Below are 27,948 nucleotides of genomic sequence, written 5' to 3'. Positions count from 1 at the left end.
ACTACCAGTAGAGCTGGTATGTGTCTCTATGGAAGCAGAACATCTTGTGTCGTGGACAGGTGCAGGTGTAGTACTGCTGGTAGTAGCAGTACTACCAGTAGAGCTGGTATGTGTCTCTATGGAAGCAGAACATCTTGTGTCGTGGACAGGTGCAGGTGTAGTACTGCTGGTAGTAGCAGTACTACCAGTAGAGCTGGTATGTGTCTCTATGGAAGCAGAACATCTTGTGTCGTGGACAGGTGCAGGTGTAGTACTGCTGGTAGTAGCAGTACTACCAGTAGAGCTGGTATGTGTCTCTATGGAAGCAGAACATCTTGTGTCGTGGACAGGTGCAGGTGTAGTACTGCTGGTAGTAGCAGTACTACCAGTAGAGCTGGTATGTGTCTCTATGGAAGCAGAACATCTTGTGTCGTGGACAGGTGCAGGTGTAGTACTGCCGGTAGTAGCAGTACTACCAGTAGAGCTGGTATGTGTCTCTATGGAAGCAGAACATCTTGTGTCGTGGACAGGTGCAGGTGTAGTACTGCTGGTAGTAGCAGTACTACCAGTAGAGCTGGTATGTGTCTCTATGGAAGCAGAACATCTTGTGTCGTGGACAGGTGCAGGTGTAGTACTGCTGGTAGTAGCAGTACTACCAGTAGAGCTGGTATGTGTCTCTATGGAAGCAGAACATCTTGTGTCGTGGACAGGTGCAGGTGTAGTACTGCTGGTAGTAGCAGTACTACCAGTAGAGCTGGTATGTGTCTCTATGGAAGCAGAACATCTTGTGTCGTGGACAGGTGCAGGTGTAGTACTGCTGGTAGTAGCAGTACTACCAGTAGAGCTGGTATGTGTCTCTATGGAAGCAGAACATCTTGTGTCGTGGACAGGTGCAGGTGTAGTACTGCCGGTAGTAGCAGTACTACCAGTAGAGCTGGTATGTGTCTCTATGGAAGCAGAACATCTTGTGTCGTGGACAGGTGCAGGTGTAGTACTGCTGGTAGTAGCAGTACTACCAGTAGAGCTGGTATGTGTCTCTATGGAAGCAGAACATCTTGTGTCGTGGACAGGTGCAGGTGTAGTACTGCTGGTAGTAGCAGTACTACCAGTAGAGCTGGTATGTGTCTCTATGGAAGCAGAACATCTTGTGTCGTGGACAGGTGCAGGTGTAGTACTGCTGGTAGTAGCAGTACTACCAGTAGAGCTGGTATGTGTCTCTATGGAAGCAGAACATCTTGTGTCGTGGACAGGTGCAGGTGTAGTACTGCTGGTAGTAGCAGTACTACCAGTAGAGCTGGTATGTGTCTCTATGGAAGCAGAACATCTTGTGTCGTGGACAGGTGCAGGTGTAGTACTGCTGGTTGTAGCAGTACTACCAGTAGAGCTGGTATGTGTCTCTATGGAAGCAGAACATCTTGTGTCGTGGACAGGTGCAGGTGTAGTACTGCTGGTTGTAGCAGTACTACCAGTAGAGCTGGTATGTGTCTCTATGGAAGCAGAACATCTTGTGTCGTGGACAGGTGCAGGTGTAGTACTGCTGGTTGTAGCAGTACTACCAGTAGAGCTGGTATGTGTCTCTATGGAAGCAGAACATCTTGTGTCGTGGACAGGTGCAGGTGTAGTACTGCTGGTAGTAGCAGTACTACCAGTAGAGCTGGTATGTGTCTCTATGGAAGCAGAACATCTTGTGTCGTGGACAGGTGCAGGTGTAGTACTGCTGGTTGTAGCAGTACTACCAGTAGAGCTGGTATGTGTCTCTATGGAAGCAGAACATCTTGTGTCGTGGACAGGTGCAGGTGTAGTACTGCTGGTAGTAGCAGTACTACCAGTAGAGCTGGTATGTGTCTCTATGGAAGCAGAACATCTTGTGTCGTGGACAGGTGCAGGTGTAGTACTGCTGGTAGTAGCAGTACTACCAGTAGAGCTGGTATGTGTCTCTATGGAAGCAGAACATCTTGTGTCGTGGACAGGTGCAGGTGTAGTACTGCTGGTAGTAGCAGTACTACCAGTAGAGCTGGTATGTGTCTCTATGGAAGCAGAACATCTTGTGTCGTGGACAGGTGCAGGTGTAGTACTGCTGGTTGTAGCAGTACTACCAGTAGAGCTGGTATGTGTCTCTATGGAAGCAGAACATCTTGTGTCGTGGACAGGTGCAGGTGTAGTACTGCTGGTAGTAGCAGTACTACCAGTAGAGCTGGTATGTGTCTCTATGGAAGCAGAACATCTTGTGTCGTGGACAGGTGCAGGTGTAGTACTGCTGGTAGTAGCAGTACTACCAGTAGAGCTGGTATGTGTCTCTATGGAAGCAGAACATCTTGTGTCGTGGACAGGTGCAGGTGTAGTACTGCTGGTAGTAGCAGTACTACCAGTAGAGCTGGTATGTGTCTCTATGGAAGCAGAACATCTTGTGTCGTGGACAGGTGCAGGTGTAGTACTGCTGGTTGTAGCAGTACTACCAGTAGAGCTGGTATGTGTCTCTATGGAAGCAGAACATCTTGTGTCGTGGACAGGTGCAGGTGTAGTACTGCTGGTAGTAGCAGTACTACCAGTAGAGCTGGTATGTGTCTCTATGGAAGCAGAACATCTTGTGTCGTGGACAGGTGCAGGTGTAGTACTGCTGGTTGTAGCAGTACTACCAGTAGAGCTGGTATGTGTCTCTATGGAAGCAGAACATCTTGTGTCGTGGACAGGTGCAGGTGTAGTACTGCTGGTTGTAGCAGTACTACCAGTAGAGCTGGTATGTGTCTCTATGGAAGCAGAACATCTTGTGTCGTGGACAGGTGCAGGTGTAGTACTGCTGGTTGTAGCAGTACTACCAGTAGAGCTGGTATGTGTCTCTATGGAAGCAGAACATCTTGTGTCGTGGACAGGTGCAGGTGTAGTACTGCTGGTAGTAGCAGTACTACCAGTAGAGCTGGTATGTGTCTCTATGGAAGCAGAACATCTTGTGTCGTGGACAGGTGCAGGTGTAGTACTGCTGGTTGTAGCAGTACTACCAGTAGAGCTGGTATGTGTCTCTATGGAAGCAGAACATCTTGTGTCGTGGACAGGTGCAGGTGTAGTACTGCTGGTAGTAGCAGCACTACCAGTAGAGCTGGTATGTGTCTCTATGGAAGCAGAACATCTTGTGTCGTGGACAGGTGCAGGTGTAGTACTGCTGGTAGTAGCAGTACTACCAGTAGAGCTGGTATGTGTCTCTATGGAAGCAGAACATCTTGTGTCGTGGACAGGTGCAGGTGTAGTACTGCTGGTAGTAGCAGTACTACCAGTAGAGCTGGTATGTGTCTCTATGGAAGCAGAACATCTTGTGTCGTGGACAGGTGCAGGTGTAGTACTGCTGGTTGTAGCAGTACTACCAGTAGAGCTGGTATGTGTCTCTATGGAAGCAGAACATCTTGTGTCGTGGACAGGTGCAGGTGTAGTACTGCTGGTAGTAGCAGTACTACCAGTAGAGCTGGTATGTGTCTCTATGGAAGCAGAACATCTTGTGTCGTGGACAGGTGCAGGTGTAGTACTGCTGGTAGTAGCAGTACTACCAGTAGAGCTGGTATGTGTCTCTATGGAAGCAGAACATCTTGTGTCGTGGACAGGTGCAGGTGTAGTACTGCTGGTAGTAGCAGTACTACCAGTAGAGCTGGTATGTGTCTCTATGGAAGCAGAACATCTTGTGTCGTGGACAGGTGCAGGTGTAGTACTGCTGGTTGTAGCAGTACTACCAGTAGAGCTGGTATGTGTCTCTATGGAAGCAGAACATCTTGTGTCGTGGACAGGTGCAGGTGTAGTACTGCTGGTTGTAGCAGTACTACCAGTAGAGCTGGTATGTGTCTCTATGGAAGCAGAACATCTTGTGTCGTGGACAGGTGCAGGTGTAGTACTGCTGGTAGTAGCAGTACTACCAGTAGAGCTGGTATGTGTCTCTATGGAAGCAGAACATCTTGTGTCGTGGACAGGTGCAGGTGTAGTACTGCTGGTAGTAGCAGTACTACCAGTAGAGCTGGTATGTGTCTCTATGGAAGCAGAACATCTTGTGTCGTGGACAGGTGCAGGTGTAGTACTGCTGGTTGTAGCAGTACTACCAGTAGAGCTGGTATGTGTCTCTATGGAAGCAGAACATCTTGTGTCGTGGACAGGTGCAGGTGTAGTACTGCTGGTAGTAGCAGTACTACCAGTAGAGCTGGTATGTGTCTCTATGGAAGCAGAACATCTTGTGTCGTGGACAGGTGCAGGTGTAGTACTGCTGGTAGTAGCAGTACTACCAGTAGAGCTGGTATGTGTCTCTATGGAAGCAGAACATCTTGTGTCGTGGACAGGTGCAGGTGTAGTACTGCTGGTAGTAGCAGTACTACCAGTAGAGCTGGTATGTGTCTCTATGGAAGCAGAACATCTTGTGTTGTCGACAGGTGCAGGTGTAGTACTGCTGGTAGTAGCAGTACTACCAGTAGAGCTGGTATGTGTCTCTATGGAAGCAGAACATCTTGTGTCGTGGACAGGTGCAGGTGTAGTACTGCTGGTTGTAGCAGTACTACCAGTAGAGCTGGTATGTGTCTCTATGGAAGCAGAACATCTTGTGTCGTGGACAGGTGCAGGTGTAGTACTGCTGGTTGTAGCAGTACTACCAGTAGAGCTGGTATGTGTCTCTATGGAAGCAGAACATCTTGTGTCGTGGACAGGTGCAGGTGTAGTACTGCTGGTTGTAGCAGTACTACCAGTAGAGCTGGTATGTGTCTCTATGGAAGCAGAACATCTTGTGTCGTGGACAGGTGCAGGTGTAGTACTGCTGGTTGTAGCAGTACTACCAGTAGAGCTGGTATGTGTCTCTATGGAAGCAGAACATCTTGTGTCGTGGACAGGTGCAGGTGTAGTACTGCTGGTAGTAGCAGTACTACCAGTAGAGCTGGTATGTGTCTCTATGGAAGCAGAACATCTTGTGTCGTGGACAGGTGCAGGTGTAGTACTGCTGGTAGTAGCAGTACTACCAGTAGAGCTGGTATGTGTCTCTATGGAAGCAGAACATCTTGTGTCGTGGACAGGTGCAGGTGTAGTACTGCTGGTAGTAGCAGTACTACCAGTAGAGCTGGTATGTGTCTCTATGGAAGCAGAACATCTTGTGTCGTGGACAGGTGCAGGTGTAGTACTGCTGGTAGTAGCAGTACTACCAGTAGAGCTGGTATGTGTCTCTATGGAAGCAGAACATCTTGTGTCGTGGACAGGTGCAGGTGTAGTACTGCTGGTAGTAGCAGTACTACCAGTAGAGCTGGTATGTGTCTCTATGGAAGCAGAACATCTTGTGTCGTGGACAGGTGCAGGTGTAGTACTGCTGGTAGTAGCAGTACTACCAGTAGAGCTGGTATGTGTCTCTATGGAAGCAGAACATCTTGTGTCGTGGACAGGTGCAGGTGTAGTACTGCTGGTAGTAGCAGTACTACCAGTAGAGCTGGTATGTGTCTCTATGGAAGCAGAACATCTTGTGTCGTGGACAGGTGCAGGTGTAGTACTGCTGGTAGTAGCAGTACTACCAGTAGAGCTGGTATGTGTCTCTATGGAAGCAGAACATCTTGTGTCGTCGACAGGTGCAGGTGTAGTACTGCTGGTAGTAGCAGTACTACCAGTAGAGCTGGTATGTGTCTCTATGGAAGCAGAACATCTTGTGTCGTGGACAGGTGCAGGTGTAGTACTGCTGGTAGTAGCAGTACTACCAGTAGAGCTGGTATGTGTCTCTATGGAAGCAGAACATCTTGTGTCGTGGACAGGTGCAGGTGTAGTACTGCTGGTAGTAGCAGTACTACCAGTAGAGCTGGTATGTGTCTCTATGGAAGCAGAACATCTTGTGTCGTGGACAGGTGCAGGTGTAGTACTGCTGGTAGTAGCAGTACTACCAGTAGAGCTGGTATGTGTCTCTATGGAAGCAGAACATCTTGTGTCGTGGACAGGTGCAGGTGTAGTACTGCTGGTAGTAGCAGTACTACCAGTAGAGCTGGTATGTGTCTCTATGGAAGCAGAACATCTTGTGTCGTGGACAGGTGCAGGTGTAGTACTGCTGGTAGTAGCAGTACTACCAGTAGAGCTGGTATGTGTCTCTATGGAAGCAGAACATCTTGTGTCGTGGACAGGTGCAGGTGTAGTACTGATAGCAGTAGCAGTAGTACCAGTAGAGCTGGTATGTGTCTCTATGGAAGCAGAACATCTTGTGTCGTGGACAGGTGCAGGTGTAGTACTGCTGGTAGTAGCAGTACTACCAGTAGAGCTGGTATGTGTCTCTATGGAAGCAGAACATCTTGTGTCGTGGACAGGTGCAGGTGTAGTACTGATAGCAGTAGCAGTACTACCAGTAGAGCTGGTATGTGTCTCTATGGAAGCAGAACATCTTGTGTCGTGGACAGGTGCAGGTGTAGTACTGCTGGTAGTAGCAGTACTACCAGTAGAGCTGGTATGTGTCTCTATGGAAGCAGAACATCTTGTGTCGTGGACAGGTGCAGGTGTAGTACTGCTGGTAGTAGCAGTAGTACCAGTAGAGCTGGTATGTGTCTCTATGGAAGCAGAACATCTTGTGTCGTGGACAGGTGCAGGTGTAGTACTGCTGGTAGTAGCAGTAGTACCAGTAGAGCTGGTATGTGTCTCTATGGAAGCAGAACATCTTGTGTCGTCGACAGGTGCAGGTGTAGTACTGATAGCAGTAGCAGTAGTACCAGTAGAGCTGGTATGTGTCTCTATGGAAGCAGAACATCTTGTGTCGTGGACAGGTGCAGGTGTAGTACTGCTGGTAGTAGCAGTACTACCAGTAGAGCTGGTATGTGTCTCTATGGATGCAGAACATCTTGTGTCGTCGACAGGTGCAGGTGTAGTACTGATAGCAGTAGCAGTACTACCAGTAGAGCTGGTATGTGTCTCTGGATGCGGGCCTTACTTTTTTTTACCATTTATCAATTTTAGAGAAAACGGAATGAGCAGCAGCTATGTTTGGCTACATACGGACTTGGTGGAATTCCTGCGAGAGAGTAACGGTTAATGTGATTGGATGTTAATTCTTTGACTAGGCTACCTGTATTTTACATTGTTATTTCGCTGAACACTAGATGGTTTCATTTTATTTTCAAATCGAATCAAATGCCGAATACAACAGGTGTAGGTAGACCTTACAGTGAAATGCTTACTTACAGGCTCTAACCAATAGTGCAAAAAAGGTATTAGGTGAACAATAGGTAAGTAAAGAAATAAAAACAACAGTAAATAGACAGGCTATATTCAGTAGCGAGGCTATAAAAGTAGCGAGGCTACATACAGATACCGGTTAGTCAGGCTGATTGAGGTAGTATGTACATGTAGATATGGTTACTATGCATATATGTGACTATGCATATATGATGGAAAGAGAGTAGCAGTAGCGTAAAAGAGGGGTTGGCGGGAAGCAATGCAGATATTTATTTTATTTGACCTTTATTTAACTAGGCAAGTCAGTTAAGAACAAATTCTTATTTTCAATGACGGCCTAGGAACAGTGGGTTAACTGCCTGTTCAGGGCAGAACGACAGATTTGTTCCTTGTGAGCTTGGGGATTTGAAATTGCAACCTTTCGGTTACTAGACCAACGCTTTAACCACTAGGCTACCCTGCCGCCCGGTTAGCCAATGTACGGGAGCACTGGTTGGTCGGCCCAATTGAGGTAGTATGTACATGAATGTATAGTTAAATTGACTATGCATAAATGATAAACAGTGAGTAGCAGCAGCGTAAAAAGAGGGGTTGGGGGGAGGCACACAATGCAAATAGTCCGGGTAGCCATTTGATGACCTGTTCAGGAGTCTTATGGCTTGGGGGTAAAAACTGTTGAGAAGCCTTTTTGTCCGAGACTTGGCACTCCGGTACCGCTTGCCATGCGATAGTAGAGAGAACAGTCTATGACTGGGGTGGCTGGGGTCTTTGACAATTTTTAGGGCCTTCCTCTGACATCGCCTGGTGTAGAGGTCCTGGATGGCAGGCAGCTTAGCCCCAGTGATGTACCGGGCCGTACACACTACCCTCTGTAGTGCCTCGTGGTCAGAGGCCGAGCAATTGCCGTAGGTTGGGCGCCGTAAAACTGCTGCCATTTCTTTTGGTGCCATTTTGACAGTGAAACAATGCTACTCAGGCGAGAAAAAAAACTCACCCAAATTTATAGCCCTGTTGGAAAATATAAATGTACTGTTTGAAAATATGAAGAAAAAAAAGAAAAGAGAAAAAAAAATACATATCTATATATATACACTGCTTAAAAAAATAAAGGGAACACTTAAACAACACAATGTAACTCCAAGTCAATCACACTTCTGTGAAATCAAACTGTCCACTTAGGAAGCAACACTGATTGACAATAAATTTCACATGCTGTTGTGCAAATGGAATAGACAACAGGTGGAAATTATAGGCAATTAGCAAGACACCCCCAATAAAGGAGTGGTTCTGCAGGTGGTGACCACAGACCACTTCTCAGTTCCTATGCTTCCTGGCTGATGTTTTGGTCACTTTTGAATGCTGGCGGTGCTTTCACTCTAGTGGTAGCATGAGACGGAGTCTACAACCCACACAAGTGGCTCAGGTAGTACAGCTCATCCAAGATGGCACATCAATGCGAGCTGTGGCAAGAAGGTTTTCTGTGTCTGTCAGCGTAGTGTCCAGAGCATGGAGGCGCTACCAGGAGACAGGCCAGTACATCAGGAGACATGGAGGAGGCCGTAGGAGGGCAACAACCCAGCAGCAGGACCGCTACCGCCGCCTTTGTGCAAGGAGAAGCAGGAGGAGCACTGCCAGAGCCCTGCAAAATGACCTCCAGCAGGCCACAAATGTGCATGTGTCTGCTCAAACGGTCAGAAACAGCCATTAGATACCGAGATGAGATCCTCAGACCCCTTGTGAGACCATATGCTGGTGCGGTTGGCCCTGGGTTCCTCCTAATGCAAGACAATGCTAGACCTCATGTGGCTGGAGTGTGGCAGCAGTTCCTGCAAGAGGAAGGCATTGATGCTATGGACTGGCCTGCCTGTTCCCCAGACCTGAATCCAATTGAGCACACCTGGGACATCATGTCTCGCTCCATCCACCAACGCCACGTTGCACCACAGACTGTCCAGGAGTTGGCGGATGCTTTAGTCCAGGTCTGGGAGGAGATCCCTCAGGAGACCATCCGCCACCTCATCAGGAGCATGCCCAGGCATTGTAGGGAGGTCATACAGGCACGTGGGGGCCACACACACTACTGAGCCGCATTTTGACTTGTTTTAAGGACATTACATCAAAGTTGGATCAGCCTGTAGTGTGGTTTTCCACTTTAATTTTGAGTGTGACTCCAAATCCAGACCTCCATGGGTTGATAAATTTGATTTCCATTGATAATTTTTGTGTGATTTTGTTGTCAGCACATTCAACTATGTAAAGAAAAACGTATTTAATAAGAATATTTCATTCATTCAGATCTAGGATGTGTTATTTTAGTGTTCCCTTTATTTTTTGAGCAGTATATATATTTTTTAATGTGAATCACATTTTTATTTGGCATACCCCTGACGGCGTTGCGCGTACCCCAGTTTGGGAATACTTGCGCTAGAAAACTGCCAGTGGCATATGAATATATTAGGTAATAAATATTAGGTAATACAGTGGTCTACCTCTACAGTGTTTATAGAGAAACAATGGTGTTCGCCTCATCAGTTTTCACAGTTAATCCTCAGGAAATCACACAGCAAAGATTCTCATCCTAGAGAAATTCTGTCCTCACTGTTACCACCTTCCCAAAATCAGACGATGTGATCATGCCATTTTTAGGCATGTAAAGTTGAGGAATGTTTTTTTTAGCTGTGTCAGGCAGTTAATGATTTTGCTTCCAGGATATTATTCATATTTGTTGCAAAGTTTTACATTAATTACCATGGCAAAATAATAAATTAATTGAAAGAGCAGTGCCACATCTACTATTAACCCTCAAGTTTTAAGAAATACTGAAGGAAGTGAATCACAATGATTCTTCACAAAATCACAATTCTAAACTGTCACAAAAGTATGTTCTTATTGATAAGTGGGAGTCTGGAATGGCCATGTACTCTTATCCTCACCCGGCACAGCCAGAAGAGGACTGGCCAACCCTCAGAGCCTGGTTCCTCTCTAGGTTTCTTCCTAGGTTCCTGCCTTTTCTAGTGAGTTTTTCCTAGCAACCGTGCTTCTACATCTGCATTGCTTTCTGTTTAGGGTTTTAGGCTGGGTTTCTGTATAAGCACTTTGTAACATCTGCTGATGTAAAAAGGGATTTATAAATACATTTGATTGAAATGTTGCAAGTCATACATAAGCTGACATCTTTAGTAAGAAAGATGTTAGCAACTCCAGTTATGTTTAATGACAATTCTACTCACAGGGGTTTTAAGTGTGCGTGTGTGTGTGGTTTCTGAAAGTGCAGAATAAAGAGAAATGATTAGTGAACTAAAATATAATATCAGGATATAGCATTAAACAATATTACAATGAAGTAACAAAATAAACTGCTATAACAGTAAATAAGTCACATTGACAACAGCTAGGTTTCTATCCAATTGGCGTCAAATTTTCATGTGAATATTCAAAATCCACAAAGAAAATGTGCATTTTCTACCCAGCAGACTTGTTGCGGATAAAAAATGAGTGTGATGACCTAGTGCACACAAAAATGACTTTTTTCGCATAAGTTTTCATGTACCAAATAAAAATCTAAAGTTCAATGTGTTTCCATCACATTTTCAACTCACAAAAATGGTTGTGTTAAACAGCAAACGTGCCTACTCTGGTCTTGGCACGTGTGCTCCAGCTAGCAGATACAGTGCGGGTAGGTTTTGCTGGTAGGCTAGTGTACAGGAAAGGTTATTATGGATGAGCGAGAATATATTTTTTTGTCAAAAAGGCAGTCAAGCATCGATCAGCATGTCACCAGAATAAGACCCTGGATATTTATTAGAAAGCATCATGATCAACGTGCACTTTAACCACCCTGTGAAGTTCATCATAACTTATTTCTGTAGCCTAATAAACTGAATGGTTTCCAGAGTCATAGTGGGAGGACCACGCACCATATCATCAAGTTTATTTAAATATGATAGTTATTATATCAATATTTGCGCATAAAGGAGTTTACACCACCATTTCTCGCATGATTAATTTTACTGACACAAAAAGATCCCAACATGTCGAACGAACAAATGACCTACCTGCATTTATAAAATTGTACCGAAACTACCTGTTTCCATCACAACGGTCGTGTTTTTTATTTTTATACTGTATGACTTTACTTGCAAAAAAACTGTGGATGGAAACATGGTTAGTGACAGATTTAAATGCACCATTGATTTACATAGGAAACAGTAATTGAAAAGCTCCACAACGGGGCAGGGCAGATGGCTACACAGGCCGAAGGGCCAAGACTGCAACTTCAAAGGAGGCAGCGTTAGCAGTGGAAACTAGCAATTCTCCGATGTCGCTAGCATGCAGATTATAGCTAAAGAACTAGTGGAGGAATGTACATAAGCACATGGAACATAGTAGGATACTACAAAAAAGGTTATGTAATTAGTACCTCGCGTGTCTGAGACTACAATGAAGAACACTCTCTACACATTCTCTGTACATGGACCAATTACTGGGCATGAAGCCGCCACATGCAAATCAATTAGCAATGGAAAATAACTACACTCGGTGTGCTAAAGTAGAAAACAACAACAACAATATACAACTAGAAAAATGGTGTGCTTGTGAACGATCAATCGATTGATAGGATGGTCTGAACATGTAAAAGGTTTGGTGTCTCTAGCTTGAATGGTTGAAGAGTTACTATTGGTGGGTTGTTTTATGCTAATTTAAGCACGTTTATATAGTTATAGTTGATAAACGTTTGAAAGAATTTAAAGTTCGGATAGCCTGAACATGAAGTACAGGGAATGAACAGTTATAGGACATGGATAGGAACAGAATACAGAGAGGGTCTGGACAGGGGAAAACAAAACAACAATAATGCTGACACTGATCTAAATGAGGAACAGAAAGATGGGAGGGGCAATAAACAAGGTAATGGAGTCCAGGTGAGTCCAATGAGTGCTGATGCGCGTAATGATGGTGACAGATGTGTGTGATGAAGGGCAGCCTGGTGCCCTCGAGTGCCAGAGAGGGGAAGCGGGAGCAGGCGTGATGATAATTATTTATGCAAATATTTATAGATATAGTTGATCAAAGTGTTTAAGAATTGGAAGTTAGGATAGCTTAAACGGTTTAAGAATGACTTTTGGTGAGTTGTCCTTTGTCAAGTTGGCTGGATGTCCTACCATACCCCATTCAAAGGCACTTAAATATTTTGTCTTGCACATTCATACTCTGAATGGCACACATACACAATCAATGTCTCAATTGTCTCAAGTCTTAAAAATCCTTATTTAACCTGTTTCTTCCCCTTTATCTACACTGAATGAAGTGGATTTAACAAGTGACATCCGTAAGGGATCAAAGCTTTCACCTGTTGTAGGTTATTGTCCTGCTGAAAGGTGAATTTGTCTCCCAGTGTCTGTTGGAAAGCAGACTGAACCAGGTTTTCGTCTTGGATTTTGCCTGTGCTTGAGCTTTATTCAGTTTATTTTTATCCTAAAAAAACTCCCTTGTCCTTCCGATGACAAGCATAGCCATAACATGATGCAGCCACCACCATGCTTGAAAATATGAAGAGTGGTGCTCAGTGATGTGTTGTGTTGGATTTGCCTCAAACATCACACTTTGTATTCATGACATGAAGTTAATTTCTTTGCCACATTTTTTGCAGTTTTACTTTAGTTCCTTATTGCAAACAGGATGCATTTTTTTGGATATTTATATTTTGTACCGGCTTCCTTCTTTTCACTCTGTCATTTGGGTTAATATTGTGGAGTAACTACAATGTTGTTGCTCCATCCTCAGTTTTCTCCTATCACAGCCATTAAACTCTGTAACTGTTTTAAAGTCACCATGGTGAAATTCCTTCCTCTCCGGCAACTGAGTTAGGAAGGACACCTTTATCTTTGTAGTGACTGGGTGTATTAATACACCATCCAAAGTGTAATTCATAACTTCACCATGCGCAAAGGGATATTCAATGTCTGCTTTGTTATTTCTACCCGTCTGCCAATAGGTGCCTTTCTTTGCGAGGCCTTGGAAAACCTCCCTGGTCTTTGTGGTTGAATCTGTATTACAATTACAGATAATTGTGTGGGGTACAGAGATGAGATAGTCATTAAAAAATCATCTTAAACACTATTATTGCACACAGTGTCCGTGCAACTTATTATGTGACTTGTTAAGCACATTTTTACTCCTGAACTTATTTAGGCTAGCCATAACAAAGGGATTGAATACATATTGACTGAAGACATTTCAGCTTTTTATTATTTTATTAATTTGTACAAATTTCTAAAAACATAATCACACTTTGACATTATGGGGTATTGTGTGTAGGCCTGTGACACCAAATCTCAATCCATTTGAAATATAACACAACTTAATGTGTTAAAAGTCAAGGGGTGTGAATACTTTCTGAAGGAACTGTAAGTCTATGGCACTTTTAAATATTGGTGTAGTACAAAAAGTATAAATGCTCAACAACCCCAAAATGATCATACAATCTAAGTTGGGGCAGTCCACAAATTTGGAAGTTGGTTTTGTGTTAATAGCTTAGCTCGTTTAAGCACTAGAGTGTGCGGAAGAAATCTAATAATAATATGAGTATGTCCGAAATCTAGAGTTGCCTCCCGTGTGGTGCAGCGGTCTAAGGCACTGCAGTGCTTGAGGCATCACTACAGACCCAGGCTTGATCCTGGGATCAATAAGGTGACACACAATTGGTCCAGCGTCGTCCGGGTTAGGGGAAGGTTTGTCCGGCTGGTATTGTCCTTGTCTCCTTGGGTAATAGATATATGCATTAATTGCATGCACATCTAATTAAGCAAGTATGCATTATGATAATAAATGATAATAATTCCCATACCAATGTAATGCACATGTTTATATTTCAAATAATATATATTTATTAGAGAGACACAGACACACTGAGGTGGATTAACCACGTTGAATTGAATATAATTTATTTGGGTAAAAACATTTAGACCTACAACAAGATGTACATTGTATTCCCAGAGGACAGCACTTAAAAGTATGAAATAAAACATTTGTTTGCAAGTTGGTCCTCGACGGTAAAAACTTAAGATATTATGAAAGAGGGGCATCTTATTTTCCTTCTGTGTGCTTCTGACAATTCAAACCTAATTTACCAATGAGTGTTCATGGTCGATTTCTCTCAAAGCACCCGTCAATAAGAGTAACCAGGATAAAGGTCCAATTCATAAACCTGGATTGTGGAATACTAGCTATTATACATCATGGGCATTCATCAATCTAATTTCTGACATAACTGTATGGGCTATCAAACCATTGTCATATGACGTGCCAAACTGAACATGATTTCTAAATGGCATATATTTATTCATTTATTAACTAGGGCTTCATTCGCATTTGATTGCTTGAAGTTTTGGGGCCACATGTACTTCAGAGTTATGGTGTGTTCCACTCGTTAACTTTGAGGCTTTAACAAGGGCCTATTGTTTCAGAAACTAGAGAAGGCTGTGTTTTAAAAAGAAAGAACACTGAAAGAATGAGCTGACCTGGATTACAAAGTGTTGTTATGACTGCTACCAATATTAGGTTTGTATGGTCAGCAACTTATTATTTGAAAAAAAGGGCATTGGAGTGGAATTGGCAGCCTGTGACCAGTGAATTTCAGGTTCAAAGGGTTTTACACTTGATGTGGTACCCTTGAATTTTAAAAAATGAATGAAGCTTGTTGATATTCATCAGGATTCAAATGGCCTCAACACTTTCAAGCAACTGAATTGGAATGTTTCACTCTGTGTTTCACCCCATTTCACTCTGTTTAAAAATGTATCCCTAATGAACGAGACCCTGATCAGGGACCACATAGGGACCTCTGACCTGGTTACTATAACACCCCATACAAACTCTGACTGCTTCCTCGGAATAATCCCATATTTCTCCAAAAAGGTGTAGCCTATATTTTATTGGTTGAAATTATCAATTAGCGAATGGAAATATTACAGATTGTGGCTTTAAGAGTGACCTTCACCATTCTAACCCACCAATGTCCCATCCTTATCCATGGATGGTGGTATTAGGGATGGGTGTGTTGTTGTTTTGCCACTGTCAGGGGAGTCTAGCCAGCACTGCATCCTGGCACAAGGACCTGCCTCCTAATGGGATTGTTGTCTGCCTGTGTAACCACCCCCCTCTGCTCCCTGCCCCAAGCCGTTCAGCAGAGAGAGAGATGGAGAGTGCACTTCTTAATTCAACCCCTATCCTATTTTGGTGTCTTTGTGAGTCACCAAGTACATTAAAAGGAGAAAAGAGATCTGTCCGGAATATTCTATCAGTAGAATGCTTTATATCACGTTCCATCTACTTTGATAATGAATGTTTCTGATTGTCATATCAGCTTAGCTTGTGCTGAAGCTTGTACCTTTTTTGAACTACAGTTTTGACCAAGCTAGCTTACATACTAAGGAAGAGGGAGTGGATGGGTGGCAGTAAAACAATACGGCTCTAAGTTATAAGGAGCTGCTTTTTCTAGACAATGACATCCCCTTTCATTGCTCCAGTTCGTCAAGCCTTCCTGTCTTTTTTTTATACCTTTGAAAATCAGTAGCCTGGAGCAGAACATTGTTTTAACTGACCAAATCTGCTGGCAAAAAAAGTACCCTCTAGCATGAAATCCCCAAAGGCAACTTTGAAGACCAAAAAGAGAACTATTAGCTTAATTTTGTGTTTATAGTAACACTTTCTTTGAAGATGGTATATGAAACTGTACCATTGAAGTCAAAAAGCCTCTGCTAAATTAGCATGGTGGAACTGTATAGCTCAGTTGGTAGAGCATAGCGCTTGCAACGCCAGGATTGTGGGTTAAATACCCTCTTGGGCCACCCATATAAAAATGTATGAATGTGTGATATTAAGTCGCTTTGGAAAAAAATTGTCTGCTAAATGGCATGTATAAGTAAGCAATTCCAGGTTGACAAGTTAAAAACAGCCTTGGTGCTTTTGGATTAGATACTGTACATCCTCTAAATTTAGCCCCAAGGTTTTTCAGTTTTGGTCAGGAGCCTCGGGAAGCGAAGAGTAAGACGATACAGGGGTGAATCTCAGTCACAGTCTGACTATATACGTATTAACAGAGTAAACAGCTATCTAACTATGGCTCTGCTCTCCAGAAGGACAAGTCATTATTAAACTGATAAAGGTCTGTGTATATAATCTGATATAGAATTATTTCTTGGCCATAGATTAAACCTAACTGATGTGTAAATGACAAAGAGAGAGAGATAATCTGAAGTCCATTTTAGACTGTAACAACACACTGATGTAATTGAATCAATAGGTGATTCTTGGCTATTCTTGTGTCATTAGCATATGTGGCAGCGGCAACTCCTCTCCTGATGCTTCAAAGTATTGTTCGGCCATTGAGTCAATAGTGTTGTCAGTGAGATTGTGCTCTTTTCCTTGTCCACTTTGTAGCATTCCTCGAAAGAGAGCCACTGTTCTCTATTTGTCTGAGTATCCAAGGATGAATGTCTAGCAAGTGACGTTTATGAGGGCATTATGTTGAAACATTCAAATAAAATGTTTAAGAACATTGAATCAAACGTTGGCATTGGGTAACTGAGCAGATACAGTTCAACTAACCACACCTTTTCACTTTTATTCTCCCAATCGCTGTAAGTAATCTTTGCCCACAGGGTGGTAAATGGTTATAGCATATAGAACAGTCCAATGATATTTGCTTAGTGACCCTAAAGGCTTTTATCTCTCTCTAAGTCTAATTAAGCTGCTGTCATCACTGTCCATACAGGGCTTAGACTGATATAAAAGCACTCACTACCGTTCAAAAGTTTGGGGTCACTTAGAAAGAAAAATAGCTTTTTTGTCCATTAAAATAACATCAAATTGATCAGAAATACAGTGTAGACATTGTTCATGTTGTAAAAGACTATTGAAGCTGGAAACGGCTACAAATGTTTTATGGAATATCTACGTAGGCCCATTATCAGCAACCATCACTCCTGTGTTCCAATGGCACGTTGTGTTAGCTAATCCAAGTTTATTATTTTAAAAGTCTGATCATTAGAAAACCCTTTTTCAATTATGTTAGCAGTTGTGTTAATTAAAGAAGAAATAAAACTGTCTTTCTTTAGACTAGTTGAGTATCTGGAGCATCAGCATTTGTGGGTTCGATTACAGACTTAAAGATGTCCAGAAACAAAGCACTTTGTTCTGAAACTCTATTCTTATTCTGAAAAATGAAGTCTATGCCATGCAAGAAATAGCTAAGAAACTGAAGATCTTGTACAACGCTGTGTACTACTCCCTTCACAGAACAGCGCAAACTGGCTCTAAACAGAATAGAAAGAGGAGTGGGAGGCCCCAGTGCACAACTGAGCAAGTGGACAAGTACATTATTGTGTCTAGTTTGAGAAACAGACGCCTCACAAGTCCTCAACTGGCAGTTTCTTTAAATAGTACCCGCAAAACACCAGTCTCAACATCAACAGTGAAGAGGTGACTCCAGGATGCTGGTCTTCTAGGCAGAGTTCCTCTGTCCAGCGTCTGTGTTCTTTTGCCCATCTTAATATTTTTGTTGGCCAGTCTGAGATATGGCTTTTTCTTTGCAACTCTGCCTGTGTGTTTTTAGTTTTACTATCTGTGTGAGGACTTCTGGTATTTTGCTGGTCCCCACAAGGAAAAAGGCTATTTTAGGGTAGAGTTATTGTTACAATTAGGGTTAAGGTTAGAATTGGGGTTAGGGGAAAAATGATGTTGAATGGGAATAAATTGTTTGGTCCCTACAAGGATAGTAAAAAAAAACGTGTGTCTGTGTGTGCCTGTGTGTGATGTGTTCCAGATGGGAGGAGGAGCTGTCTAAGCGCCAGCAGATGGAGGCCATGGTGGAGACACTTCAGGAGGTGAGAGCTCATCTCTGCCATCTTAAATCATCATACCCACACCGCACTCCCTCTTCTAGCTCACTGCATCCCAGTACTGTGTCTTTTCTCCTGAAGTATCTAGGCGTGGGCTGGACTAAAGGGAGTTTCCAACATATTTCTTATACCAGTCATTTCCTTTCAAATCCAAAGTTCAAAAGGCATTGTCCATAAAGGGACAATCCATTTTCCACCTGAAGCCAAATACCCAGCTTAAAAATTCGAACTTTCCCTCAGGCCCGGGTTGGGTCCAGTTTGATTGTCATCGGGTCTTGGATTTATGTAACTATAGACCCGAGTGGACCCGACCACGGCTCTGCATAGAATATAGCATATTTATTTTACGCTAATAAGGGATTTATTTATTTATAGAAGGCCTAGCCAAAATATAAAGACCTTTTCGTTAACCCAGAAGAGCAACTTGGATAATATATTTGTTTTAAATGTCACTCAGGTCTAAATTTGGTCTGGTCTAGACGGGTCTATGTCTGATTGTTCTTGGGTCCATTCGTGTCCTGGTCCCTCTTTTTTTTATGATAGGGTCTGTTCAGGTCTGGGTCTGATTGTCCTCCAACTTTTTGGACCCGATGCAGGAACAGCTCTACTCTGTGTCATGTTTGTGGGTGTTTTGCATGACTGCCAGTAAGTTACCTATTCAGGAACTGTGATAACTTGTTATCTTCGGATGCCTCTGACATATGTATCCCGTGTGGCTCAGTTGGTAGAGCAGGGTGCTTGCAACGCCATGTTTGTGGGTTTGATTCCCACGGGGGACTCGTATGGAGGAAATGTATCCACTCACTACTGTAAGTTGCTCAGTATAAGAGTGCCTGCTAAATCACTAAAATGTGTACTGTGTGTCTGAATGTTGTTTTACAAAAACAGAATGGGAAAGTTCATGATAGAAAATAGATATGGGTGGGGACAGGTTGCGTTCAGATGCTTTAGTCCCGCTGTGTACATGTTAGTCAGTGGGAACCAATGCTTGGTGTGTTACTGTGTCTTATAACCCCTAAAGACTGAAACACGTTACTCATATAACACATTTAAAAAGCCAATAGCACTGACTCACACTGACTAGCTATGTTTCAACTGTTTCCCGCTAGCAGAATTCCAGATGACTTTTATTGGAGCTCTTGGCCCAAAACCCAGAACTCAATCCACTTTGACATTGTTTCTGTGATGCATCAAAATAGTGGATTGTAGAGTAATAAAATGACTTTTCAACATGTTATGCAGACTTTTTCTTGAGAAAGGGACACTGTTGCAATAGGAATTTAATTGTAATGTTTTCAAGATGTTTTAAGACACATTTTCAAAATGAAAACAAGGGATAAACATGGAATGAACTCCTTCAGAGGTGTAGAATTAGTGCATGGTTATTCATAAACGTGTAAGAGTTTATTTTGCTTCTACATCTGCATTGCTTGCTGTTTTAGGCTGGGTTTCTGTATAGATCTTTGTTACATCTGCTGATGTAAAAAGGGCTTCATAAATACATTTGATTTGATATTGAGCCGTGGTGTGTCAGTAGATTAGATGTAGAGTGTGATCTGGCTGTGTGTTCCATGGTCTGCCCTCTCCAGAGTGCCCAGGAGTCTGAGGTGGTTCAGGGGGAGCTCACTGACAAGGTGGAGAGACTCAATACAGAGCTGGGGGTCTTCAAGAGCCTCATGACCGATAATGTAAGTAATGATGCTGAGGCTTTATTTACCATCCCTTATTCTCCTATTTACACAGAAATGGCATGGTAAAATGGTAAGTACAAAGTAATCACTTAATAGTGTGTGTGCTTCATTTAAACTAGAAACACCCAACCAACTTTAAATTGTGCGGACTGGTTGAACTTGCTGTAAGTTGCTTTAATAAAACTTTTTGACACTGTTTATATATATTTTTTCATTACACTCATTTATTACCACTCAACCAACGTATATTTAATTTCATCCATCCCCCCATCTGTTCTGTTACTGATGCATGTGGCCACTCTCAGCTGTATAGCCTGGCAGTCAGAATGCTCACAACACATTTTATCATACATCACATAGACACTCTCCCTTGAACACTGAGGCCAAGAAATTCCTTTGGAAATGGTGGGAGCTAAGTTAGTTGCACAGAAAGGCAGACAGATGGACGGTTGGACCAACGGACAGACGGACAAACAGACACCGAGCGAGAGAATGACAAACAGGCCAACAGACAGGCCGACAGACAGACAGGTCGAGTAGCAGTGAGATGAGAAACCCTTATGGCTCACCTCACACAGCCTCCCCATTCTTTGAGGCCCTGTGGTTTTGGCCAGCTTTCTAATGAACGCTCCACACACTCTGTCTGTGGTCTGGAGTAGTTACACTCACAGACTAGCCAAAACCTGCCCAGACTGCTGTTTCACACACAATGACTCTTGGCCCTTCCCAGTGACTTCTTAACCCTTTTAAGTTCATTTATTTATTGTCAAACAATGACACCTTTTAAGTGCCTTTTCAGTTAGTTTATTACTTTAAAAGTGCAAGTCATGGCCTTAAAACTAGATTTAACTACGTAATAGGAAAATGTTGCCTCGTAAAACGATACTCTCTGATACTGACAGTATTAAGCAAATGTAAGAATTGACACAGCTCATGGATATTATCTGACTGACAATAAACCAACTCCATCCTTTAGGAAATGTCAGAATTGGACACTGCGATCCAGGAGAAGGCCATGAAGGTGGACATGGATATCTGCAGACGCATTGACATCACTGCCAAACTATGTGATGTGGCCCATCAACGCAACTCCGAAGACATGAGCAAGATGTTCAACATGAGTCCCCACATGAGCCCCTCCAGAGCAACCCCAGAGAGCAAGGTAAATAGATACAGCACCAGTCAAAAGTTTGGACACACCTACTCATTCAAAGGTTTTTCTTTATTTTTACTATGTTCTGCATTGTATAATAATAGGGAAGACATCAAAACTATGAAATAACACATGGAATCATTTAGTAACCACAAAAATGTTTATATATTATATTTGAGATTCTTCAAAATAGCCACACTTTGCCTTGATGAAAGCTTTGTACACTCTTGGCATTTTCTCAACCAGCTTCACCTGGAATACTTTTCCAACAGTCTTGAAGGAGTTTTAATATATGCTGAGCACTTGTTGGCTGCTTTTCCTTCCCTCTGCGGTCCAACTCATCCCAAACCATCTCAATTGGGTTGAGGTCGGGTGATTGTGGAGGCCAGTTCATCTGACGCAGCACTCCATCACTGTCCATATCGGTCAAATAGCCCGTACACAGCCTGGAGGTGTGTTGGGTCATTGTCCTGTTGAAAAACAAATGATAGCCCCACTGAGAGCAAACCAGATGGGATGGCGTGTTGCTGCAGAATGCTGTTGTAGACATGCTGGTTAAGTGTGCCTTGAATTCTAAATAAATCACAGACCGTGTAACCAGCAAAGCACCCCCACACCATCACACCTCCTCCTTCATGCTTCACGGTGGGAACCACACATGCGGAGATCATCCATTCACCTACTCTGTGTATCACAAAGACACGGCGGTTGGAAATGTTTCCCCATTTTCTTTCCAGTTTGCTTAATTTGTATAATATATTACACTGGATCTTTCTTGAATAAGTTCCTCCATTTCTTTTTGTTTTTCCTCTAACGTATTCTGTGCCTCTATGGTACAGTTTTTTATTTCTATCTGTACTGTTAGTCCTTCAATTTACTTTGTTAATATGGACTTGTATTATCTAAATTGCTTTTGTTTTACAGATGAGTACTGAATTGCATGGCCTCTAAAAAGGCACATTTAAAAGTGTCCCATACAATAAGGGGATCTGCTGAACCTATGTTATGTTGGAAAAAGTCTTATAAATTCTTCTGTCCTAGTTATAAACAAGTTATCATCCAGTAGGCTTTGATGAAATTTCCAATAACAGTAATATATATGCCAATTATGTGATGATCCGACTGTATTCTGTCCCATATCAACACTTTTTAAAAACTTTTGGTGCCAGAGAGAATGTCATAAGAAAATAATCAAGACGACTAGCTTGATTAAGCCTCCGCCATGTATATCTCTCTAGGTCAGGATATTTAAGCCTCCATATATCCACTAATTCCAATATGTCCTTGACATTCATGATTTCCTTAAGTGCCTGAGGGTGATAGTTTGTGGTGTGATTTCCTTTACTGTCCATAGAGGTATTTATAACCATATTAAAATCTCCCACCATAATAATAGAGTCTAGTGTTGCTTGTAGAGTTGATAAATTCTTATATTTTCAAAGAAGCTTGGATCATCATTATTTGGACTGTATAGGTTAATAAATCATATCTGTTTATTGTCCAATAACATATTTAATATAATCTATATACCTTGATGATCTGTTTTGGACAATTTGCACATTTGGATCAAAATTATTGTTAATTAATGTCATCACCCCGTTTAAATTTTTGCCCATGGGAGAAATATATTTTGCCCCCCCAGTAGTTTTTCCACAAAACTTAATCTAAAATTGTTGAATGAGTTTCCTGTAAATAATATACATTATATTCCTTCTCTTTAAGCCAGGTAAATACTGATCGTCTTTTCTTATTATCTGCTAAGCCATTACAATTATAACTGGCTATACTTATTTCACCACTTACCACAATGATACACAAGTTTCAATTCTGTTCATCAAAATATATGTTTGTAAACGTACCATTAAAAAGTAATATGATGATTGAGTGTCTATATAGCTGTACCAGGATATTTGCATTGCTACTAAGTAAACCTCCAATTGACCCCCACTATTCCACCCGCTAAAAGCCCTCCACCCAGGGAAATATTTTACCAAACAGGGCAATCATCTGTATTCCACCCCTACTTTGTCACAACACAACTGATTGGCTCAAACACATTAAGGAAAGAAATTCCACAAATTAACTTTTAACAAGCCACAGCTGTTAATTTAAATGCATTCCAGGGGACTACCTCATGAAGCTGGTTGAGAGAATGCCAAGAGTGTGCAAAGCTGTCAACAAGGCAAAGGGTGGCTACTTTGAAGAATCTCAAATATAAAATATTTTGATTTGTCTAACACTTTTTTCGTTACTACAGGATTCCATGTGTTATTTCATAGTGTTGATGTCTTCAGTATTATTCTACAATGTAGAAAATAGTAAAAATAAAGAAAAACCCTTGAATGAGTAGGTGCATCCAAACTTTTGACTGGTACTGTATGTTTGCTTATGTATGGTAGTGATAAACACCAGTATATTGGGCCATTCCATATGAAGGAATAAAGATGTCCATGAAATTCTGTATTTTACATACACACACACTCTCACTCCCCTTCACACATGTGTAGTAGGTTGACTAGTGTGTGGTGTGTTTCCCACAGGGGGCTGGTGCTGCATCGTGCAGGAAGAAAGAGCGTAAGGCTGTGTGTGAGGAGAGAAGTCCTGAGATGGAAGCTGAGTCTGGTGGGGGAGAGGAGGATGAAGCGGAGCACGTCGTAGGGTCACTCAACATCACAGACGAGATGAAACGCATGCTCAACCAGTTGTGAGTGGCCCAACCTTTGACCTGTGTTATGTAACTTCCTGTTTTGCCTAAATTGCTAATGAGTGCTGGATCTTTGCCGTTGATCCGGAACATGTCGATTTTGACCTGGTTTAGTTCAAGGACTACGGTCAAAATGTTATCCAAATAACTGTGGTTTGAGCCATACAATATGATTCTTTGAATTATATCCCCACTGTAGTGTGTCTGGTTAGATAGCATCTCCTAGTCAGTTTCATGTGTGCTTTGTTACTGTGTCATGTTTTCATCTGTCTGTCAGTCACTGTCTGTCTGTTTGTTTTCTTTCTCTTCCCTGTCCTCTTCATTTTGCAACCCTTTTCAAATGTGCATGCCTTTCGTTTTGGTTTCCCCCTTCCCTTTTTGTCTTCTCTCTTTTCTCCCCTCCCTTTCCACCTTCATGTCTCCTCTCTTTTTCTCTGTCCCTCCCTCTCCCCACTTCTCCATCCCTCTTGTATGCAGAACTTGCATAGATGATAATTCCTTTGTCACCAGGAGGGAGACGTTTGACTTTGATGACGACTGTGACAGCCTGGCTTGGGAGGAGAATGGGGAGACACTGCTCCTCTGGGAGGACTTCGCCAACTACAACACCCCCTGTGCTGCAGCCAGCGCTACTGCAGGTGCCTGTGCTGCAGCAGAAGGACAAGGGGAAGGCCCTGGGCAGGTTAGTGCTGCCCCCTACTGTTCATCCAAAAGCATTGTCTGGGAACTTCAACAAAAAAAAAGTAAGTTGTCTCTGTTGATGATTTAATCACCTCATGCCCTAGTGCTGTAAGGCCTTTATTCTGGCTGGCCTCAGAATGTAAAGGAAATATATGTCAATACAACTGTGTAATTATTTATTTTATTGTTTGTCTAATTGTGTGCTGTTTAATTGTGTGTTCGGCCAATGTTTATTTACCTTACCTATCCATCTACATTCTATAACTGTATGAATGTTAACTGTATAAAATTGCTTATTGTAGATAGCGCAAGTCTCCAAGCTGCAAAAAAGATGGCGCCGTACTGGATAGCCTCTGTTTTGCAAGCTCCGACCCAACTTTGCTATTTTATTTTTGCATTGTTGGGTTTTGAGTTTGCAAGAAAGGCATTTCACTGTACTTGTGCATGTGACATTAAAACTTGAAAAGTAAAGTCTACTACTGTATTTTCAATGTTGCTACAGTACACATCGTTTAAATGGGTCTGTTGTGCATTGATAGGCCTCTCAAGATGGCAGTCTGGGCAGCCTGATCGATGAGACTGAGATGCTTTTCCAGAACCGAGAGAAGGAGTACCAGGAGACCATGGGGCAAATAGAGGTGGGAGATCAAGAGAACAGAGGTCATAGTTAATGTTGTGTGACTCACTCTCCTGTGTGTTAGTCATTCATTGTTATTAATATTTGGCTACAGTCCATATTTACCCCCCAACCTGTTTCCCCTTTCGATCCCCTCTGACTCACCCTCTCACATCTCCTCCCACTCTTTTGCTCTGACTCTTACACCATTCACCACCTTCTCTCTTTCACTCCTCCTCTCCCACCTCTCTGATTCTCCCTCTCCCCCCCACCCAGTATGAGTTGGCTACAGCTAAGAGTGATATGAACCGTCACCTACAGGAGTACATGGAGATGTGTTCTATGAAGAGAGGCCTGGATGTGCAGATGGAGACCTGCAGAAGACTCATTAAGGGTTCAGGGGGCAACGGCAGGTCAGACACGCCTCTTTCTCCACACATGATGAGAAACAATGTAATTTCAATGCAATGGGGCATTTTTCCATTTGATGCCGAAACGTCAACATTAATCAGTCTCCATTTTATTTAATTGTTGTTTTTTTACCATCAAAGAATTTGTTAGTTGTTTCTCCTCACATTATTAAGCACTAGTCTAGTCAAGTAATTCTGGACATGCTCTGTCAATACAGTAGGCCTAATCATAGAGGATATGACTGACATCTTCCTTATTTCCTCCCTCTGATATAGGAAGTCTCCATCATTCAGCTCGGTGGCGAGCAGCGACTCAGGGAACAGTGATGAGATCCAGGAGGAGCTGGAGAAGGACGGAGAGGCATTAGGAGGGGTCAGCTGATAACTGAACCCTGACCCTTGACCCTCCGGCCCCTCCCTCCACCACCTGATCCTGCAGAGATGATGGAGGAAATGCTGTGATCCTCCTCTCCTTCAGCAGGTTTCCAATTGATCTAGGAGGAGTCCTGTGGACTCTATGTAAACTATTGGTGCTTCACCGTTTATTACCCATACAGGGATGAACTTGTATTCCTCAACAAGGTGCAGTGTTGGTTCTTCCTCACTGCTTCTCACTGTCCTTTCACTGACTAAAGTACTCACCCCCACTCAACACATATCTCCACACACACTCAACTTACTGTACACCTATGGTCATTTAACTGTGTATTCACCCCAGTATTCATCCTAACCATGTTAAGATACAGAAATCCGGACATATTCAGCCATTAGGGAGTCTATCAAAGTGGTCCATATGATATATTTCAGAGTAAGTGTTGGCAGGGAAATTGCATTTGATGTACTAAAGAGGTCAGTCTTCACACACTGAAGTCAGTTTCGGATGCACTCTGAGATTGCCTTACTGTAGATGTCATTGCTTATACACATACAAAGAAGGCCCGGAGTGCCTTTGCAGGTACTGTAAAGTCAGTAAATGTGTCCCAGTTCCCCCATATCTGGACACAGCCATCACATGAGGGGTAAAACTGAGTTGAAGTACTGTACTATGCAATAAGCAAGCCTTATTTTTCTGGAATAACCTTCATTACTTTGCTGGCCAGTTATGATTTGTCTATTAATCTGACAGCCTAGAGGACTTGGGGCCAGATATATGAAGCATTTGCATTAATGCAAATTTACACCTATCATTTTCAGAAGGCAATCAAAAGAAAACAGACCTAAATACAAAGCTAAAAGCTAAACCACAACACTGTCTTAATTTACTTTTCTGTTTATTCTCTCGTTCTTTCTCTTAATGTCTCTTTACCTTTTTAAAAAGAAAATCTCTCTAAAACGAACAGGTGAAACCATTGTACCAGTGCCAACTGTACATCTGGCCTCAACATGGTGTCACTCAGTATTTTTCAGAGGGTAAATATGAACAAACATGGTCATTTAAATGATACCCATGTGCCTACTGATACACGAGCCTGGTCCCCGATCTGTTTGTGCCCTTTAGCCAACTCCAATTGTTGGTTTGGCATAACAACCATAGGAGTTGGCAGAACAGCTCAAACAGATCTGGGACCAGGCTACTGATATGCACGCTGGACTCAGAATTAATATAAATTGCCTTATTACGTTTGTTCTATTTTTGTTAAGTGCTACTTTAGCATGAACATTTATCATTTATGATACACACAGCCTGTTATGGATGTTTGTTTAGATTTCATCGTTTGAATGCTCTCCAAAAAAATGTAAAAGAGCAATTTTGAATCATTAAGGATAATCCCATTTTAATTGTTGATGATTTTTGACATTCGTAATTGAATATATCTGTTAGTTTCTTTGGGAACAATCATGGCTGGCAGGGATTTGCTGGCTGCAAGTTTCGTATTTCTATTTTATGTGCAAAATGCAGCTGAATTCTGATGCTTGCAAATGTACTGTATAACTGAACCATATATTGAATACAATTTGATTCCATAGAAATATTGCTCTTTATTTTAACATGTTCTGTCTTGGGGCAGATAGCAAATTGACAGCCTACTGTGTAAGATTTAAATGTGCTTGATTACAAATATCATTAATCTGAATTACTATAAAGTTGCAACACATTTCAGACAGTTGTAGCGGTCTTTATATGTACCACGAGAACCAAGAAATGAAGAGCGACACCAAGGCTGTCTTTTTGGCTTTTATGTTGATCTGCAATAATATAGTGAAAAGACAGGACAGGAACACATCAGTCTCCAATGCACCATCTGACAAGTTGTTCTATAAAGGAATATGAAGAAAGGTCAAACACACAGCCTGTCTAACACCCCCCAATACATTGCTAGGTGCTTTCCGTGTTGACAGTACCAAAATACAACAACTCATGTACAAAAACACCAACACAAACAAGCTACAACGTGAAATCGCCTCTATTCCATTCAGACCTTAGAGGGCCAAAACTCCATCTCCCATAATAAAACGCAAGCACCAGTCGGCTGCTTAGCGGTTAGTCTGCATCACAAAGAACAACACTTTTTAGCACTCTGTAAACTATATTAATAACAAAACTGTCAAAGTTACATATTTCAATAGTCACACTCCCTTATAACAATATATACAGCATTAACCTTGATGTTTTATTTCACGTTATGGACTTCTATAAAGGTTTTCAGTGTTTTCTCGGACTGA

The 27,948-nt window shown here is 42.4% G+C and overlaps 1 protein-coding gene across 1 annotated transcript in view; it reads left to right on the top strand.

Annotated features, from left to right (window-relative positions):
* Positions 1–27,014, top strand: part of LOC139367701 (intermediate filament family orphan 2-like) — a 31,650-nt gene extending 4,636 nt beyond the window's left edge. The window contains exons 2-9 of the mRNA XM_071105995.1: positions 17,954–18,014; positions 19,619–19,717; positions 20,697–20,882; positions 23,414–23,577; positions 24,088–24,259; positions 24,798–24,896; positions 25,151–25,287; positions 25,561–27,014. Coding sequence (XP_070962096.1) covers positions 17,954–18,014; positions 19,619–19,717; positions 20,697–20,882; positions 23,414–23,577; positions 24,088–24,259; positions 24,798–24,896; positions 25,151–25,287; positions 25,561–25,666 — 1,024 coding nt within the window. The 3' untranslated portion in view covers positions 25,667–27,014. The remainder of the gene's footprint in view (positions 1–17,953; positions 18,015–19,618; positions 19,718–20,696; positions 20,883–23,413; positions 23,578–24,087; positions 24,260–24,797; positions 24,897–25,150; positions 25,288–25,560) is intronic.
* The last annotated feature ends 934 nt before the right edge of the window (positions 27,015–27,948 follow it).

The sequence above is a fragment of the Oncorhynchus clarkii genome, chromosome 16 (genome assembly GCF_045791955.1).
Source record: "Oncorhynchus clarkii lewisi isolate Uvic-CL-2024 chromosome 16, UVic_Ocla_1.0, whole genome shotgun sequence".
Taxonomy (NCBI): Eukaryota; Metazoa; Chordata; class Actinopteri; order Salmoniformes; family Salmonidae; genus Oncorhynchus; species Oncorhynchus clarkii.
This window is presented reverse-complemented; position numbering and strand designations above follow the sequence as displayed.